Source organism: Danio rerio, chromosome 14, assembly GCF_052040795.2.
Source record: "Danio rerio strain M-AB ecotype USA chromosome 14, GRCz13ab, whole genome shotgun sequence".
NCBI lineage: Eukaryota > Metazoa > Chordata > Actinopteri > Cypriniformes > Danionidae > Danio > Danio rerio.
In genome coordinates, this window is record NC_141034.1 from 39,209,613 (window position 1) to 39,229,012 (window position 19,400).

Genomic DNA, 19,400 nt, shown 5'->3' on the forward strand with positions numbered 1-19,400 from the left:
ACTCGACACAGAAATGCAAACTGACCCAGCTAGGGCTCGAACCAGCAACCTTCTTGAAAAATATGACAGAAATATTTTGACAATGAAATATACACTGTTTTTTAATTGTTTGGTGGACATTGTTGGGTTTTATTGGAAAGGTGAATTGGGGTCAGTTTTATTTTGCTAGAGGGTATTTTTAGTCTTTAGGTGAACAATTAATATGTGCAAATTATTCCAATTGAAAAAAAAAAAAATTTTTTTTATTCATTTTAAATCAAAACCTTACCATTAGGTTCTGCTCTGGAATGGTAGGCCTTCTCTGATGACATCAATTTGACAACTTGGGCAAAGCCACGCCCCTCCAACAGTAGTTTGCTGCAAGCAGAGGATAAGAGGAGAAGTGCAAAAAATAAAAACCCGCCCCCTACTCAATATTACATTTCAGTTTGAAATGTGTTAAAATACTGACAATAAAACATCTGCAGCAGCTTCCAGTTCACACAGACTTGAACTAAACATTTATTGTTATTATTTTAATTGTTAATAGACCCTTTCCACAAGACTGTAATGAGGCGTTTAAGAGTCACCAGTGTGTTAAATGCTTAACTTTTTAATATTTTGATTTTTGTTTTTTTTTATGTATGTACATTTATAAGTATTAATGTAGGTATTATATCATCTTTCTGTCAAATTAAAAAAACTAATTACCATTTTTTGCAAGGTGTTTCTAATGCAGTGTCTATGGGCAGGACAGTAAATTTGACCATTTTCTCTCTTCTGTCTGCCATTATCAGGTCCCGTTTACAATAATACATTTTAGTTTTAACACGGCGTTGTGGAATGAAACGATCTACGTCCAAACTAGTGTTTCTGAACAGATCTCCGTCCACACTTTACTGCTGAAAACGCACATCACGTGACCACACAAACACTCTGGCATGCGCTGCAGTGTATGCGGACGTCTGAGATCCAGGCAGTCAGCGGATGCTTTGAGCACATCTACCCAAATGAGAGCAGTGCATGCCAGACTGTTCATTAAGGATATACTGCTGGATCCAATCTTACTATATATGGGCTCTATTTTGACGGTCCATGCGCAAAGCGCAAAACGCAGGGTGCAAACGCTTTCAGGGCGTGTCAGGATGCGTTTTTGCTAATTTAAGGACGGGAAATCTGCCTTGCGCTTCGGCGCATGGTCTAAAAGGGTTGAGTTTATTTTCTTAATGAGTTATAGGTGTGTTTTGAGAATAAACCAATTAGAGTCTCATCTCCCATTCCCTTTAAGAGCCAGCTGCGTCGCGCCAAGAGCGCATTCGCTATTTACAGGACGCAAAATAAGTCTAAGTGGAAAAAATGAGCATTTCACAAGCAAACAGTTAACAGTTGACAGTTTTTTAACAGAAAACTGTTAAACAGAGCATCTACTGCGTGAGAATGAGAGATAATGGATCTACTTTCACTTTCGCTCTTGGATAGGGAAACCTTTACACACAGACATCAATTAGTCTATAAATAAATAATTTTGTTTTTTAAGCGCAAATATTTGTTTCAAAACTATTTCTAAATTCAGTTCTAATTACCAGCAAACGAATAAATGAACAATAATTACAAAATGTGCTCAAAAACCTTAGTTATATCCTAATAAACATGCTGTGCCCCATATGGTCTAAAACCTGACAGGTGGGCAAATCTAAGCTTGTTTTTAATAAAACAAATATAAATATGGATATAATAAATAATACTGCTAATAATAATAATAACATTATACAAAAGCAAATTGTTATGAATGAACTGAAAAAGCCTCCCGAGATGAAGAAGACATAAAAGCAGTGGTTTTTCATATTTATGTACAGTAGGCTTGAAAATAATATGTTTTGTAATATTTTAATCCTTTATATTTATATTCAATATCTATTCTTATTATATGCTATATATATCCTTAATATTTAATTTTTTTCATATGTAAAGATATTTGCCTATTGCTCTCTTGTGCGTATTAAGTAGTGCGTAAGCGAGGCGCAACTCTGCGCCGGAGTTTATACTGGGTTAGTTTTGGTCTAATGAAAAATCTATTATAGTTTCTCAAAATAGCACCGCGCCAGCGGTCCGCCTCAGAGCGCCTTCCTTTTTAGACCTGAACGCCTATAGGAGCACAAATGAGTGCTAATGCATTTGCTATTTAAACAGCGTAGCGCAACGCCTCAAAACAACTCTTGCGCCAAGCTGAAACTACCAAAAGACTATTGCGCCGCGCCTTGCGCCACACTGAGCCGGGTGTATGATAGGGCCCTATATGTTAAATGTGATATTTAATTCATCTTGTCTATATCTAACGACATTTTCCCCGACTTTGGTCTTTTGAGTCATTAGTTGTTTTCAGGTAACTTGTTTTGGCTGAGCACAAAGATGTTAATATATTAAGTTATATAACCACGTAGACTGATTCTGCACATTTGACTATTTGCTGGCCTTTATTGCTTGGCCTTTATTTATTATTAAAACTGATATTCAGCAAAAGAGAGAGTTTGTTTTGTATGTTTTTGTATGATCCTTTTATTTATCATACTTGCAAAGTCTGAACTTAGAAGGAAAGGATGCTAGACTGCTACCACTACCACACTAACACAGAGCAGCAGCATTTTAAAATGAAATGGCTTCTTCAGCGTTTTCAAAAGGTCAGTTTTTGGTACTCAAAAACTCTGCCGTAGTGTGGACGGATGGCTTAACGTAGTAAAACTTATGCTTTTTAAAACTAAAGCATATTTAAGTAAATTGGGCCTTAGTCTCACACAATTCTTTTCCTTTTTCCAAAAATCTTGATAACACTATGGTCGAATTTTTTTTATTATTATTTGAGCAAATAGGATTGTAAAATAAAATATTTGTTGAATTCTTCCATTCACTGTGCTCTAAGTTTACCCAACTATGGCGACTTTCACTACTGAGAAACCCAAAAATGTTTAAAGGGTCCATAATAATAAATTATCACTATCCAAAATAGTTTTTGCTGTTACAAATCTGTAAAATAAATAAACATTTTTCATTTCACACATGATAATATTGTGATGATTAATTTACTTTGTGTATTACATTCAATTTATTATTACGAAAGTGATATATTTTACAGTCTGCTGTTTAACAACAATAACAAGAAATTAATTGTCAATATTTTTTCTCTTTCTTATGAATATAGGACATGACGTCAGCAGTGATCACTCCCTGCAGTCACCTCTTCCATGCCGGCTGTTTGAAGAAGTGGTTATACGTCCAGGAAACCTGTCCTCTGTGCCACAACCAGCTGAAAGGCTCATCGCAGCTGGGCTCTTCATCACAGGACGTCCCGCCGCAAGACACCCCAGCTCAACCAGAAGAAGACCAGGATCCTTCAGAGCCCGCAGACTCAGAGTCAAACCTCCAGGATCTCCGGCAAGATGACAGCAGCTCTCGAGCTCCAGCATCAGAGCTCAGGGCTAGACTAAAACAACAAACTGACCCTCCTGCCTGCTCCTCCTCCTAAAACCAGCTAAAAGACTGAGTCTGATGGGGTTACCATCGACTGTGAATGCTCCTCCTTACGAAATACAATCAAAACCCTTATCTACTAGTGTTGTCAAAAGTATCGATGTTTCGATACGAATCGATACTGCAACATTTCGATACGATAAAATATCACTTCCCGTAGTATTGATACCTGTCTGTCCCACTGAAGCTTAATTTTAGTTCATTTATCCAGAGTTTTAACAGATCATTTCACAGTTGATGCACAGTTGATCTGGTTTTTTCAGTTGCAAGATTCAAAGCATGTAAAACGAAGCACACTGAAAAAAATGATTAATTGGATTTACTACATTTTTTTGAAGGTAAGTGATTGCAAACATTTTATTTAGACTGAGTTTAAACAAACAAATGAAATTTAGAAATGTTCAACTTTATTATAAGCCCATATAATTTATTAAATGGTTTGTAACCACCTTAGTGCAGTAATATTTTTCAGTCTGTTAGCGCACAAATGCTGAATTCATTCGACAATTTTGTGCTTCAGTGCATAGATAAATATGTCAGATAATGTTAAAATGCCCTTCTTTAAAATGTAGTCAATACTCACTTCACTGAAATAAAAGTAAAAGAAATTTCTTAAAGTGACAGTAATCTGGTGCTGTCATTGAAATTCATCAACTACAAAATGTAACAACTATGGGTGTTTGGTAATTACTGATTGTTCAAATGTCAAAAATAGTGTTTTAAATTGATAGTTAGACTAGTGTAACATTGACATTGAAATTAAGAATTGTCTAAATTGCTTCATTTATTAATTCAAAACAATCAACATAGGCTCATTCTGAAATTGTAGCCCTGAATACATTTCTGGAGATTGCGAATTATGTAGCAAGAGCTACATATGGCTGCATAACATCTTTAAAACAAATTCTACGGTGTGAAACGGCTTGCTTACTAACTGACCGCTTCCCTCATATGGACGGTCCTTCCGCTGATACTAGTTTGTCCGGTAGCTCACCATGTACATCGGTGGACTTGAGACGGAGAAAGGAGTTAACTGCGACAACAGATTCCAGTGAAGAACAGTAAAGAACAATTCCAGAAAGCGGGTAAAACAATAACAAAATCTAAAAAATTAAAAAAATAACTGGGTGAGAATGTGGTAAAATCTGAAAAATATGTTAAAAAACAGGCGAGGGCTTTACTTTTTTTGCTTTTCTTTTTTTAGATTGACTTATAAAACACTGCGGTTGGGTTTAGGAAAAGGGGTGGGTGTGTCAATCTGCTTTTAAAAACACTAATGGTTGGGTTTAGGGAAGGGGGAGGGTGTAGAAATCGTTCGGTCAGTCAGTCGACATTAGCCTCTGGTGGATTTATGAGTGAGAATGGCTCTCGCGAGAGAAATTTGAAATCTGAAAATGCATACACAGCAGCCTCTGGTAGATTCGTGAAAACTAAAACTGCAAAAAACGTAGCTCCTGGGACCTATTTTGCTCTCTCCAGAAATATATAGAGGGGTACGTAATCAGAGTGAATGAATGGTTGAAAGCAATGAACTTTTGCTAGTTAAAATGTTGGCAGGGCAAGTATAAAACTGAACAACTGGCCTAACCAGTCAAAAAATCCTTAACATTGAGTTATGCTTGAACTATTAACTCAATAAAGACATGTATTAATAATGTTATTTGAATTAACGATGTGGCAATATTACTTAGTAAATAGTTCTGAGTATTGTATCAAGTAAAGTATGGTATTAAAGTTCGAAATTCCAGTATCGTGACAACACTAGCTTTAACACTCCCCCTTTCATCCAAACATCACAGAATCCAGATTATCAATCAGTTCACCAATTCCACATCTGGATTAACCTGAACACCAGCTCTTCCCCTTCCTTTAATAAGAAAACAACAATCTCCAGCGAACCTGAATGTGATCACGTGACCCTTGAATATAGTGCTGTGATGCTCTGTAGGCATTAGCACATATCCACACTAGCACGCTCTCAGTATCCGATAGCAGTAGCCCGTCTCTTTTCTGTTCTCTGTTTGTTTTCTTAAGAGAAAATATATAAATATATATATAAATATATGCCACTGCATTTGCACTAATGTAACATAAAGCAATGCTCCAAAGTTTGTCTTGTCTTATACCAAATATTTTGGTGTGTATGCATTGATTCAAGTTATATACAGTGTCCTTCACTAATATTGGCACACTTGGTAAAAATAAGCAAAGAAGGCTGGGAAAATGTCTTTTTGTGTAACTTTTGTTTGCTGTTTTGCACAAATATTACAAAAACTCAAGATTATAGAGTTTGCTTTTGGATAAAAGTAGAGACTTTTTTTCTTAAAATATTATCAAACAACTTGTAGTGATGTAAGTGACATCTGACTGTAGTTTTGGAGATGTTCTGAACCCAAAACCCAACTAACTTATTGGGGTTTTATTTTTAATTTTTGAAGACAGGCACACACATCCTCTTCTAGACTGATTATTAATTATTTTTACAGATTTCTCTGTATTATTTTATATCCATTATATTATTTCATAGTACTAAAATATCAACATAAGTCACGTTAAACTGTAGAGTTGAATTTTCAGCAACAAAAGTTGACAGAGCAGAGATCAAGGTATCTAATAAGGCAATTCACAACCGTAAATATACAGAAAACTATATGCAAACTGTTTAACATATATATTTTTCACAATGTAATCACTTTTTACAGTTTATCATAATAATGTGTGTACTCTGTACTTTTAAAATATTCTGGTAAAATAAATCTGGCACATAAATTTAACAAAAAAAAAATCAGCGTGTTTAGTGATATTCTAAAAAAAAACTCTTAAACAAAGGTTAAACAAAAGCATTTTTCACAGCTGCCTTTGCTCTTATTTCCAAAGGGTGTGGATATTAGTGGAGTGCTCTGAATGAACTATATACCCATGTACAATATACCTGTAAAAGAGTTTTGATATGCAGAAGTCCAGTGTTAAGTAGCACCGGCTGTGATGAAGTGGCCTCAGGCTCAAATGATCGCTGCGCCTCTAGTGGTGACAGACGGAGGAGTCTCTGGCTGTGGATAAACACCGGTGTGAGGTTTACGAGAGTCCGTTTCATTATCAGTGTTTGGCATTTAGCGCATCAGTGAGCATGAATACATTCCAGGATGTAGGAGCACACTTTGCGACTGCCTTTTTTATGTTAATGTTTGAGTTAATTTTTTTTTTTTTTTAATTTTGAACGATGTTTGAGATTTTTATTTTTTTTCTATCTGGAGAATTTTACTTTTATCTGAACTGGATTTTCTTTTTTAATTTTACAAAGCTGGTACAAATTTTGAATGAGAAAGGAGAGTGATAGCATTCTGAATTTATCCTCCTTTGCTTTTATACAGCATACACGTGGAATGATGTTCTGTGAAGGCTACATTTGTTTGAATTGCAGCTGAATTCAGTGGAAAATGCCTGAAGTCTGAACGTGAACCTTGAATGTCAGAATAAATCCAAGCCTAATGTATGAAACACTTGTTCTGTCTTTCACTGTGACTTTATGAGCTGTAAACAGAATTACAGTTGTGTACATTTTTAACTTTTCATTTTGGAAACTTAATATCTCAACTCAATATCTCAAAGCCACTCAGAATGCAGATGAAACATAAATACTCAAATTACTGTAATTGAGTAGATTTTCTCAGGAATTTTAATTTGCGAAGTATTAAAAATGTGTACTTTTACTTTCCCTTAAGTACATTTTTTGTGCTATATCGGTACTTTTACTCCACTACTTTCCTTCAACCTGCAGTCAAGTAGGAAAATCTGAATCCTTAGATTCTTGTCCAATCAAATCGCACATAGAAAGTAAATCGCATCATACTGAACAACCTCAAGACATGGGTGCTTTATAAACGCAGCCAACCTTTTGAAAGCATTAAAATGTCCTAAATCTTTACACGCAATGACCCAGACACTTTTATAGACTGCATGTCACTGATGAGAAAATGTTGACTGTATGCTCACTGAAATTACCAAACAACCTTATAAATTACTAAATGGACTGAATGATGGAAGGGTGGACCAAATGAATGAAGGAAGGATTCAAGGAAGGACTGAACAACTTAAGGAAGGAACAAACTATTGAATGAACAAAGGACCTAATGAAGGAAGGAACAAAATATGAACGAACAAACAAATGAATAAGCAAACGAATTAATAAAGGAAGGATTCAAGGAAGACTGACCAAATTAAGGAAGTGAGTAACGAATTAGTGAATGAACAAAGGACCTAATGAAGGAAGGAACAAAATATGAACAAATGAAGTGAGGAATGAAGGAAGGATTCAAGGAAGGACTGAACAAATTAATTAAGCGAGGAAGAAATGAATGAAAAAAGGATCTAATGAAGGAAGGAACAAAATATGAGTGAATGAATGAATGAATGAACAAATAAATGAAGGAGCAAAGATATGAATGAATAAGCGTGCAAATGAAGGGAGGAAAGACATAAAGGAATGAATGAAGGAAGGACAGATCAAACAAACAATAGAATGAATGTTGGAAGGAATGAACAAACATTGAAATATCACTAAATTCACTACAGACTGTTACCTTCACACATCCCTGCAATCAGCTTTTTACAGCGTAATATTCACTACTCACTACTCTTGAGTACTTTTAAAAGGGCTACTTTTTTCACATATTTTGACTAATATTTACAACAAATACATTTACTCTACTTGCTCTACATTTTTGGCCAGGTCTGGTACTTTTACTTGAGTATGATTTTGCAGTCCTCTTTCCACAACTGTATATTTGATATTGACCAATGTTAATTTCTCTGCCACTGTTTCTTTAAAAACGATGTTTTAATGATTTTTATTTGTTATTTTTTTATTTTTTTTATTTTTTTATTTTGTAGGAAAGAGAAGACCTCAATTTAGCCAATGATGTGCTTTGGTTAAGTCACATGACGTGCAATGTTTTTGTGTGGCGCGATTTCTGACAGACTGGCGTTTTCTGGCGTTTATTGTGAGTGGTTGCATGGAAATGGAAACGTCAATTAAAACAAACGATCAACTCATGTCATATCCACAAAAAAATCCGAGACTTCACTTCCAGTAAGTTATGATGACATATTCACAACTCAAAAAAGTTTTCATCAAGTTAGTCTTTTGTAAATCGATCAAATGTTTGTGTTGCCATTTGGTGCATAGGGAAGCATGCAATATTGCAATCGGTTGACTTAACTAGCTATCAAGGTCAGCTGTGATCCTTTAAGGTAACAATAACAACATGAAAGCTAGTAATATGTTGATTAATTGTATGTTAATGGCATTTGCATTATGGATAAAATTACATTTTAATAAAAATACTATTGATTAAATACAGAGAACAGTGTATCAGTAAGGATCACCATGTTCTATGGTAAATGAAAGAAGAAAAGGACAGGACTGGCTCTTCCTGCAGATGAAAATGAGAATGAGATGTGGGGTTTTAGCGACCATGAGAATGATGCAGATTGGACATTTGATGAGAGCAGTGATGGAGACAGTTCAGGTAAGTTCTGAGGTAGATAAGACAGGCGTAGTATAGTATATAGTGTATAATAAATAAACATTGTTAGCGGTAACACTTTTTTTTGCTGGTCCATTTGAGTATTAGTAGACTATCTGCATAAAATCTGTTGATACTGCTCCTTCAATAGACATTTAACTCACTATAAGAAACTTTGCAAGTACATGTCAACTTACATTAACCCCAACCCAACAGTCTACTTATAATATAATGAGAATTAGTTGGCATGTGGATGCAATGTAACCTAAATTCAACAAACAAACCATCAAAATAAAGTATGACCTTGTTAGCTAGCTAGCTACAGTATTCTGATGCATCTGGGCATATTAGACTTGCTATTTATTTATTATATTTACTAGAGGAAATATTTATACATACTGTATCCTGTATACATGATAATACGATATTCGGTTTGCTTTCAATAATATTTAGCAAAAATGAATAGAATGAACGAAAGCTGTTGGAATATCAGTTGGTGGAAAGTATGTTTAAGGTGTCCTTTATAAGTTCTGTGTTAGAGCTTATAATACTGCAACACCAATTAAATCAAAACAAACAACACAATTATTAATTACAAGGAAAGTTCTAAATTTGAAATTTCTAAGTAAATTTTCCCCCCAATTTTTTTTATAGCACTTCAATATAAGTCTTTCTAAGAAAAGAAAAACAGTAATTTTTTTATTGAATCTATCATAATGGGTGCAGTGCAGGGTTAAGAAAAAAAGTTTTACCCTTATAATGTTTAATTGAAATCTGAAAATGCACTTCCAGTGTTTTTATTCAGTTAAATTGTCAGAATACATGATTTTGAGGAACTGGGTGTGGTTAACATGCTTAACTCCAGCTGACAACAAACAGTAATGGTGAGAAGGAGGAGCCTGTTAGGTTGCTAACACTTCTAAAACCCCTTTCCGATCTTTCTGAATTGCACCCCTAATTTACTACATCCATTCAGCTCACAGCAGAAAAAAAACAAGCCACGTCCACTGTTTTCTCATTTAATATTCTGTTTCTCTCGGAACTGTGCCACATTACAGAAAGAAAAATAAAAAACAGTAGAAGCTTCCGGATGATTGTGGAGGTGAATAAACCTGTTGCCTTGAAATTACTGTGGCTGTTTCTCAATTCCAAGAACGCAGAGAACGAACTTGAGTTGCCGTGGAGATCGTTATTGCCAGGTTATCTTCCTGATGGTCACATGACCTTCATGTATTTGTAATAGAAAATTATTTAAAAATTACAGCATTCGTACAACGATTTATTGTTTTTTCTATTTTCACATAATATATAACATGCACAAAAACCTTACAAATATACTTTGCACAATAGCCTACAAATAAAACATTTTAATATGAATTTCAGCAAATATGTGCATGTTAATGTTTACCCAGACCCATCTAATAATTTTTTTACATGAAATTTTAACTGGGGAAACATATGTTTTTATATATATATATATATATATATATATATATATATATATATATATATATATATATATATATATATATGAATCTGAATATAATAATAATAACATATTTTTTTATAAAAAAATAAATCCAAAAGGTGGCTCAGTGGTTAGCATTGTCGCCTCACAGCAAGAAGGTAGCTGGTTCAAGTCCAAGCTAGGCCAATTGGTATTTCTGTGTGGAGTTTGCATGTTCCCCCCATGTTTGTGTGGGTTTCCTTTGGGTGCTCCGGTTTCCCTCACAGTCCAAAGACTTGCGCTATAGATGAGTTGAATAAACTAAATTGGCCATAGTGTGTGAATGCAAAAGTGTATGTGTGTTTCCCTGAAACTTTACTGGATCGCAGCTGGAAATGCATCCACTGCTCAAAACATATGCTGGAATAGTTGGCAGTTCATTCCGCTGTGGTGACCTCTGAAATAGAGACTAAGCTGAAGGAAAATGAATAAATGAAATCCAAAATGATTTTTATATAGTGTACTTTAATGTTGTGATGCCTAAATTTACTTTTAATCACTTTTTTAAGTTTCTTTTAAATTTTGACATTGTGGAACTTTAATACTGAATACTTACTGTTTGTCTGCCTCAGCATGAAAATAATTATCATCTCATCAGTACCTCTGTCTTTAATCAAGACCCTGGTGTCAAAAGTAACCTCTTGTTTTATCTGGACAACCATATTTAGTCTAAAGATATATTAAATATGCAGTTTTGTCTCCTTGATTGATTAATTAATTCATTTTCTTTTTCTGCTTAGTCCCTTTATTAATCTGGGGTCGCCACAGTGGAATGAACCTCCAACTTATCCAGCACATTTTTAGACAGCGGATGCCCTTCCAGCTGCAACCAATCTCTGGGAAACATCCACACGCACTCATTCACACTCATACACTACAGACAATTTAAATACATTTTGTAAATAGAAAATCTGTGTATTCTAAATTGATCCCTGCATGCTTTTAAACACTTAACCAATAAAATAACTTTGAGGAAACGTTCAAAATGTTCAAACATAAAAAGAATAACCATCAAACCTTTAGATAGATGTAAATGATCCTTTCTCTCTTTCTTTGTCTTGTTTTGTAGACGATGAGTGCAAACTTTTGAATGAACTATGCAGCTGAATTCAATAAAATATGGCTGAATGTGGGAATAACTCCAAACATACGAAACATTCGTCTTGGCTTTCTCTCAGTGTTGTTCTGAAGTCTAACAAGACCTGCAGGACTCTTAAACCCACCTGTGATGAACTAACCAGACCCACACCTGAACACTGAGGTAATGTTAGACTGCTGGAAACATCACATCTGATGAAAAACACACAAAAGCTAGACATACAGCCGTTTCCTGACCACACAATCTTACTTTACAGTCATCGTTGACATAACTGTTGTTTTTACATGCCTCGCACGCTCGACTGGTTTTAAACTTTTATGTATTACTTACTTTGGTCGAACACAAGATATTACAAAGGAATATTACACCAGCTATTGACATCTATAGTAGAAACAAAAAATAAAATGTAAAAAAATACTATGGAGGTCAATGGCTCGTGCTTTCCAACATTATTTTTTGGTACAATATATTAATCATTTTTTCACAGTTTACACATCACAACAGATTACACAGTTACAGAATAATAATCATGTAGACAAATCAAACATTTTACAACCTATTCTCCCTCCTATCCCTAAAAAAGCAAACAAACAAACAAACAAAAAAGGGAGAATATGTTAAAATCAGGTAAAGAGTGTTTCCCAAGTCTATGTTTAGACCAGTAATACCCAAACTAGGGCCCGCGGACCAAAGTTGGCTCTTTGCATCCTTTGATTTGGCCCGCCAGAGGGAAATGATTTGGAAGCGTTGGGAAGTTACTTTAACAGAGATTCTCATTTCAAGATTAAGAAAATTATCCTAAATTAAAAGCATTAGTAAATACGGCTCAAGTATTTAAAAAAAATTATATTATTAAATAAATTAAGAAATTACCCATGGCAACTTTAATGTAATACAGTTTGCTATATTTACTGTAAGCCACAGCTCTCAATTAAGCTTGGATTTTGGCCCTTCATAAGAAAATGATTGGGCACCCCCGGTTTAAACCATGGTACTACCCTACTCCCTCAGAGCTTGTTGTTGTAGCAGACTGCCAACATGTACTTTGTACTTTAGGAAGTTATTAAAAGGTCTCCAGATATCTTCAAACACATTTTGTTTTGACAATAATTGTAATCTTGTCTGCTGACAAATGTGACGCTTTTTATTTAATCCACTTTCCAATTCTAGGTTCATTTATATATTCATAATAAGAGCAATAATGCATAATAATAAAAATGTAGCTTGTAAAATACACATGTGTATGAATCTGACCTGTGCTTTGTAAGAGAGGGCTGACAGGATATATATCCAGGATAAAATCTTAGGATTCAATGGTCATTTATTTGATAAAATTTGCTCAATGATTTCAATAACACCTTGCCAAAAACGTTTTACTTTCACACACTTCCATATCCAGTGGTACAGTGTACCTCTTACCTCATCACACTTTGTACGGGTAACAGGAAGATTATCGTTAAACTTGTGCAATATAGCAGTAGTTATTAAGTTATTTAGTGTATCTTTGTGTTCATCAGAAGAAAGAAACAAGTAGATGATGAGTAAGTAATGGCAGAATTTTCATATAGGTGATGCTTTAATTTAATACTATGATTCCAATAAGTTCAGAAAAAAATTCAGAATATTATATAGTTTATTAAAAATATTGAGTTTGAATAATTTAGTGTTTGCCCAATTTTATTTTTTATTTAAAAAAAAAAAGATTTCTGTTGGGTGGAACAGTGTCTCAGTGGTTAGCGCTGTCGCCTCAAAGCAAGAAGGTTGCTTGTTCGAGTCCCAGCTGGGTCAGTTCTGTGTGGAGTTTGCATGTTCTTCCTGTGTTCGCGTGGGTTTCCTCCAGGTGCTCTGGTTCCTCCAACAGTCCAAAGACAAGCGGTAAAGGTGAATTGAATAAACTAAATTGGCTTTAGTGTGTGAATGAGTGTATGGGTGTTTCCCAGTACTGGGTTGCAGCTGAAAGGGCATCTGCTGGTACAGTTGGTGGTTCATTCTGCTGTGGCGACCTTTGAAATAGAGACTAAGCTGAAGGTAAATGAACGAATGAAGATTTTTGTAGTGTTTGCAAACTCCGTTACAAGAGTAGCAAGAGTTTGTCTGTACATTAATACAGTTTATAATAAAAACTTTTAACTAAAATCGAACTTACATTCCCAATCCCTAATGAAATCATGAGTAAAAATTATTTAATGACCCCCTGTGTGAACAATGACTGTTGACTTTTACTGAGAAAAAGTACTGGCAGGTTATTGTCAGGTTTTTGTACCTTAATTTAACACACTAATCCAGACAATATATCACATCAATCTAGTAAACATTCAGATAAAATTCATTTTTTCAAGCTTTACATTATCAAACGTCTTTTGAAGCAAAGATTAAGGTCACATAATGTAAATCAAAACCATAAATGAATGGAAAAAAGCATACATTGATAATAAAATATGAAAAACTGCTAATTCTTCAATAACCAAAGTCATAGATGAATTTGTTGAATTGTCATAGCGTTAACACTGTAGTTATGGACTAGTGTCTGCTCGTTTAAAACTATGGTCTGCAATATGAACGTAATTTTATTAATATTAATGTGTTTTTATATATGTAATTGGGGTGGCACAGGGGGTATCGCTGTCGCATCACAGAAAGAAGGTCACTGGTTTCGAGCCTTGGCTGGGTCAGTTGTCAGTTTTGTGTAGAGTTTGCATTTTCTCCCTGTGCTCCGCGGTTTCCCCTGTAATCCAAAGACTTGCGCTATAGGTGAATTATGTAAACTAAATTGGCTGAAGTGTATAAGTGTGTTTAAATGAGTGAGTGTATGGGTGTTTCCCAGTACTAAGTTGCATCTGGAAGGGCATCTGCTGCGTAAAACATATGCCGGAATAGTTGGTGGTTCAATCCTCTGTGGCGACCCCTGATGAATAAGGGACTAAGCTAAAGGAATGAATGAATAGCCTATAACATCTTCTGATCCATGACAAAGAGTAAGAAAATAATTTAAGTGCAGTAAAAATATGACCGTTTGAAAAAAGCTGAAAGGTATAACAGATACCTGCAGTTCTGGAATCAGCTGTGTGAGGTGTCTGAAGGGGCAGATGAGAGCGTTTATCCACTTTTCCTGTGTGAACGCTTCAACTCCCTTTAGCGTGAGGGACAGGAAGAGAGAATGGAGGAAACATTAGCAAATCAAAGACCGCCAGCTTTTAACCCTCTCCATCCTTCTGATCAAAGTTAACATTGAACTCCGACCCCTGTGTAAAAAAAGGAGAAAAAAAGTTACATGTGAAACGCAGGAACAAAGCTCTCGGTCATTTTGCAAAGGCCACATATTCCCTGGGTACTTTTTCTCACGGAACCAGAATATAAATAATGTTGTCTTCATGAGTCCTAGTGTGTGTGTCTGTGTGTGTGCCAGGTTAAGGTCAAGGGTCACTGCAGAGTATCAATTTTTTCTTCTCTGACCTAAGTCTTGATAAAAGTTGTGTTGACACTGTGTGCATGTAGCTCTACATTTACTTTAAAAGTACTTTTACAACTTTGGTCAGAACGGTGTTGAAATTCTGAAACTTTAAAAGGGCAATGGAGTATATGCACACACACTTTTCATTTCAGCCAGCCTAAGCGCTTCCAGATCTTTACTGCCTGATAGATAAACAATATAAAGTGGGTCGCAGACCGGACAAGAAGCACTACACTAAATTCCATTTCCCCCCGCCATGTCTTTATAATATGACAGTTTATTTTACTCCAGTATTTACAATAGAGTTTTTGCACTAGTCCACTGATCCTGAAGGTGCTAGTGGTTAAACAGTGGTCAGTGGTCTTTTAACTCATTTTACACTTGAACAACTAAATGGATGCTTAAGTCTATTGAACTGAATGTTTTGAACTGAACATTGATGCTCTAAAGGAACCTTTTGAATACGGAAATAGTTTTCACCAGAAGTTTATCATTGGCTGAAAAACACTAGCTGTGCATAGAGCCCATTTACACGAAATAAATGGAATAATATTATGGAAACTTATACAATGATAGTGAATGGTAATGAGGGCTGTCATCACCACTTTCATTGAGACTGATATGAATGACACTGAGACAGATTTTTAGTCCATTGGTACCAGCATCCACAGCACAATATCTTACACAACTTTATTTTATAGCTACAAGAATGAATTGTGTTTAATTTAAAGTTTTTCTGAGGAAAAACATAATGACATGATACATTTATGATACATTTTTATCATGATTTACACCCACTAAAATGTCATTCAGTGTTGCAAAAGTGTATATATAAATATATATAAACCCATGCATTCTCATTCACTCATACACTATTGCTAATTTAGTTTGTTCAATTCAGATAGTGCATGTCTTTGGACTGTGGGGGAAACCAGAGTACCTTGAGGAAACTCACGCCAACATGGGGAGGAAACATGCAAATTCCACACAGAAATGCCAAGTGGCCTAGTCGGGACTCGAACCAGTGACCTTCTTGCTGTGAGGCAATTGTTAGTATTATTTTGTATACTATAAATATAAAAGTGTCCAGCATATTTAAATGAAAAATCATTGATGACATAGACTCCTCTAGGTTTTACTTATTTATTTACATTTCATTTTAATCAACTTAAAAAATTTTTAAAAATGTAGTATGACTGCTTATTGTTGTATTATATTCTAATATGTAAAGGTCAATAAAAGTATGCCTTATTTCATTTTGCTGTAATTTCATTTTGACACATTATTAGAAAAGTTATTTGAAACACTTAAATCACAAACTTCATTTTTATACTTAATAATTCTTTTTTACATGCTCTTTTTGTAAACTACTCCTAGTTTCTGTAATGCTTTAAAAAGTTTTTTAAAACAAAGGCGATGTTTTCCGTGTGTGGCCACTAGATGGCAATGTTGCGCTGGCAACCATTATTTTCACTCTTGTCCGATTCTCTGAGGAGTCCGAAACTCTTCATGCGATTTGTTTTCCAATCCACAAAAAACAGACTCTGTTTGTTGTTACAGTATGTACAAAATATGCAAGCACTTTTGTTAGTCATAATTACCCCCAACTGAGACTCTTATTAGTAAATTAGTCTATTTTTTAACGTCAAGCTGAGTTGGATCACAAACTCAAATATAATCCTGGTTATTTCATATAGCCTACATTGTGCATTAATGAAGAAATTAACAAAACGGTGCTTTTTCTTGGCTAGATAAATAAATAAATAAATAAATAAATAAATTGTAGATATTTATACTGCATTAAAACTAAATGTGCTTTTTATATACAAATATTAACATGCTGGTCTGATCGCTTAAACAGACAAAAGTAGCCCACTGATTAAATTATGTCACGTGACAAAAACTTTGTTTTACATTATAGCCCCTTTCACACATACAGACCTTTCCGGAAAATTACCGGCAATTTTCCGGAAAGGTTGTATGTGTGAACAGGTCCTTTTTGAAAATACCGGTAAATTCGTTCTGGCTATTTTCCGGAAAGAGAAGTTGTAACATTACCGGCAATTTGCCGGAATGCTGCGCTGTGTGAACGCAGAAGGAAGATTTCCGGAATAAGCTCGTGCACGTCTAGAACGTGCTGACGTAAGACTTCTGCTTTAGCCAATCACAACAGTCAGACGCATTTACGTCCGCGCGGTTTGTGAGAATAAAAGCCTTTGAATATTTTTCCAGACACATTTAGCTGCTAGAAGTTAGTCAGATAACGTCTATATGTTCTTCTTAATGCCAACTGTGCAAATAATCATCGATAAGATGCTTATGATAAGCCGTTGTTTGTTTACCTTCAAGCTTTGCGTGTGCCCATGAAACAGCCTGTGAGCGTCAGCACACGCACATATTATGAACATCTCGACATGCGAATATGATCCAGTGAAAGTTGTTCACAATATTGATCATCAAAAGAGTTTGTAATTTAGTCAAATGTTTACAAATACAAGCGCAGCCGTTTAAAGCTCATTTGTGGTGAATGATGTCAGAATTTACCGGTATTTTGGAATGGATGTGTGAATGCTCTTTTCCGGAAAATTTCCGTAACGTCCTCGCCTGTGTGAACAGCGCTTTTTTGTATATACCGGTAAAGTCGTTCCGTAAATTTTCCGGATATTTACCGGTATCACTGTGTGAAAGGGGCTTATGATTTATTTTATGGTTATTCAATTTAATTAAATGGTTAGTGCTCATCAACGACAGTGTGATTTATGTGGACATCTGCTTTACAGATCAAATCGAATTTGTCGCTGTCAGCAATGGGATTAGTTGTATTATATAAAGGTTAATTTGAGCTTTTTTATATGATTATCATAAATATGGACACATGTTAAACAGGATTGCGCATTGATTTTTTTCTCGAACATGGGACATTTAAGTGACGCACATAATAAATTTTAGTTATGCTAAATAACATGTCTGTCTCTTATTTGGACACAATTCACCGTTTTCGCCAAGACTCGTTGTGTAGTTTCTGCCACTTTAAACTGCTGTGTGGAATATAAATACAAGGACCCAAGGGGAGCACAATTCCCCTCTGCCTGACCAGCTCTGCATAGGACGGACTCAGACCTCTCTCCTCCGTGCAATTCATTTAGCTCTGGTGCAATATCCATATCCGGAGCAAGCACATTTTGAACATTTCTGAAATATAATAAAGCATATTTCAAATAGTAATAAAAATGATTTTGTGTAAGAGAAAAAAAAAGTGCTGCTATTTACACTGTTTTGCGCTTATATTGTATTTTGTGTAGTCGTTTTATATTGTTTTTTGACTAAGCATGCTGTTTAAACAGGTCTGAATGATCCGGTTTTGTTTGATGCGTTTAGCCTATTGTCGCTGCGGTGTTACATGGATTATAATATCTGCATTCTGCTCCTTTATCTATACTAATAAAAAAGTAGGCATTTTAAAAAGCATTAAATAATTTTGTCAGTAAGGATTTTATAGTTTATTTTTTTTACTGATAGCCTAACTGAAATAATAAAAAACAAACCTCAATTTTGGTGCAATCCACTAAGACGTCTCTTTGGAAATGTTTATGACACTAATTATAAATTTAGTCACATTGGTTGTCAAACATAGTATTTCTCGGGTTTATGTCTCTCATACGCACATTAATGAAATACTTCATACTTTATAATACTTTATACTACATTATGGTATTAGCCTAATAAAAAATCGACAATGATGTTTTAAAGAGAGCAGAATATCCTAGTGTGACCACGTTTTGGTTGGCTATATTAAAGCCTACCAGCTTACAAAAGTTCTCAATTCATTTATTTTACCTGAATATAAACTCTCAAGAACACACATCGCGCTCGTCTAGCAGGTAACCATAGCAACAGAGGTCTGTTTGACATGTCATTATTGATAATTTATGAAATAAAAATACTGGCATAGCTATCATATTCTCTTTAAGCAATAATGCAGTGTTTTAAGGGCTTTTGGAAAAGCTGATAAATCTACCAGGGGCGCCAAACCTCAACGCAACGCGCGCGGCGAAAACTCCCTCAGAAATGTTTTTATAAAACATCCAACTCTTGAGAGAGTTGCTGAACAACCCTAACACTAGCTCATCCCTATATAAACAAACCCACTGTGCTGTTTCTTAAACAAACTTACAATATTAAAAGCCAACTCTGCGTTCATGCGAACCACATCAGCTTGGCTCGACTCGCGCGGCGCGCTCCGGACTGCAGCTCCCCGCGTGACATTTAACGCGCGCATAACTTCTTTCTGGTTTCCTCTCTAAACACGCAGCT

The 19,400-nt window shown here is 35.1% G+C and overlaps 2 protein-coding genes across 24 annotated transcripts in view; both read left to right on the top strand.

Moving 5' to 3' along the window:
• rnf145a (ring finger protein 145a) overlaps positions 1-4,627 on the top strand; it is a 52,227-nt gene extending 47,600 nt beyond the window's left edge. For all 6 annotated transcript variants that reach the window (XR_015507712.1, XR_015507711.1, XM_087281801.1 and 3 more), the window contains one exon: positions 3,176-4,627. Coding sequence is in view for 4 of the 6 variants with exons in the window: in XM_087281801.1 (XP_087137927.1) it covers positions 3,176-3,499 (324 nt within the window). In the remaining 2 variants the exon portion in view is untranslated. The remainder of the gene's footprint in view (positions 1-3,175) is intronic.
• A 3,857-nt stretch (positions 4,628-8,484) lies between these two features.
• ebf1a (EBF transcription factor 1a) overlaps positions 8,485-19,400 on the top strand; it is a 269,550-nt gene continuing 258,634 nt past the window's right edge. For 8 of the 18 annotated variants that reach the window (XR_015506850.1, XR_015506851.1, XM_087280644.1 and 5 more), the window contains exons 1-2: positions 8,485-8,593; positions 11,606-11,797. The gene's annotated coding sequence lies outside the window, so the exon portion shown is untranslated. Of the gene's footprint in view, positions 8,594-8,689; positions 8,755-8,864; positions 9,033-11,276; positions 11,798-19,400 lie in introns of all 18 variants that reach the window. The other 10 variants (XM_087280643.1, XM_087280648.1, XM_087280657.1 and 7 more) reach the window with 4 other exon arrangements.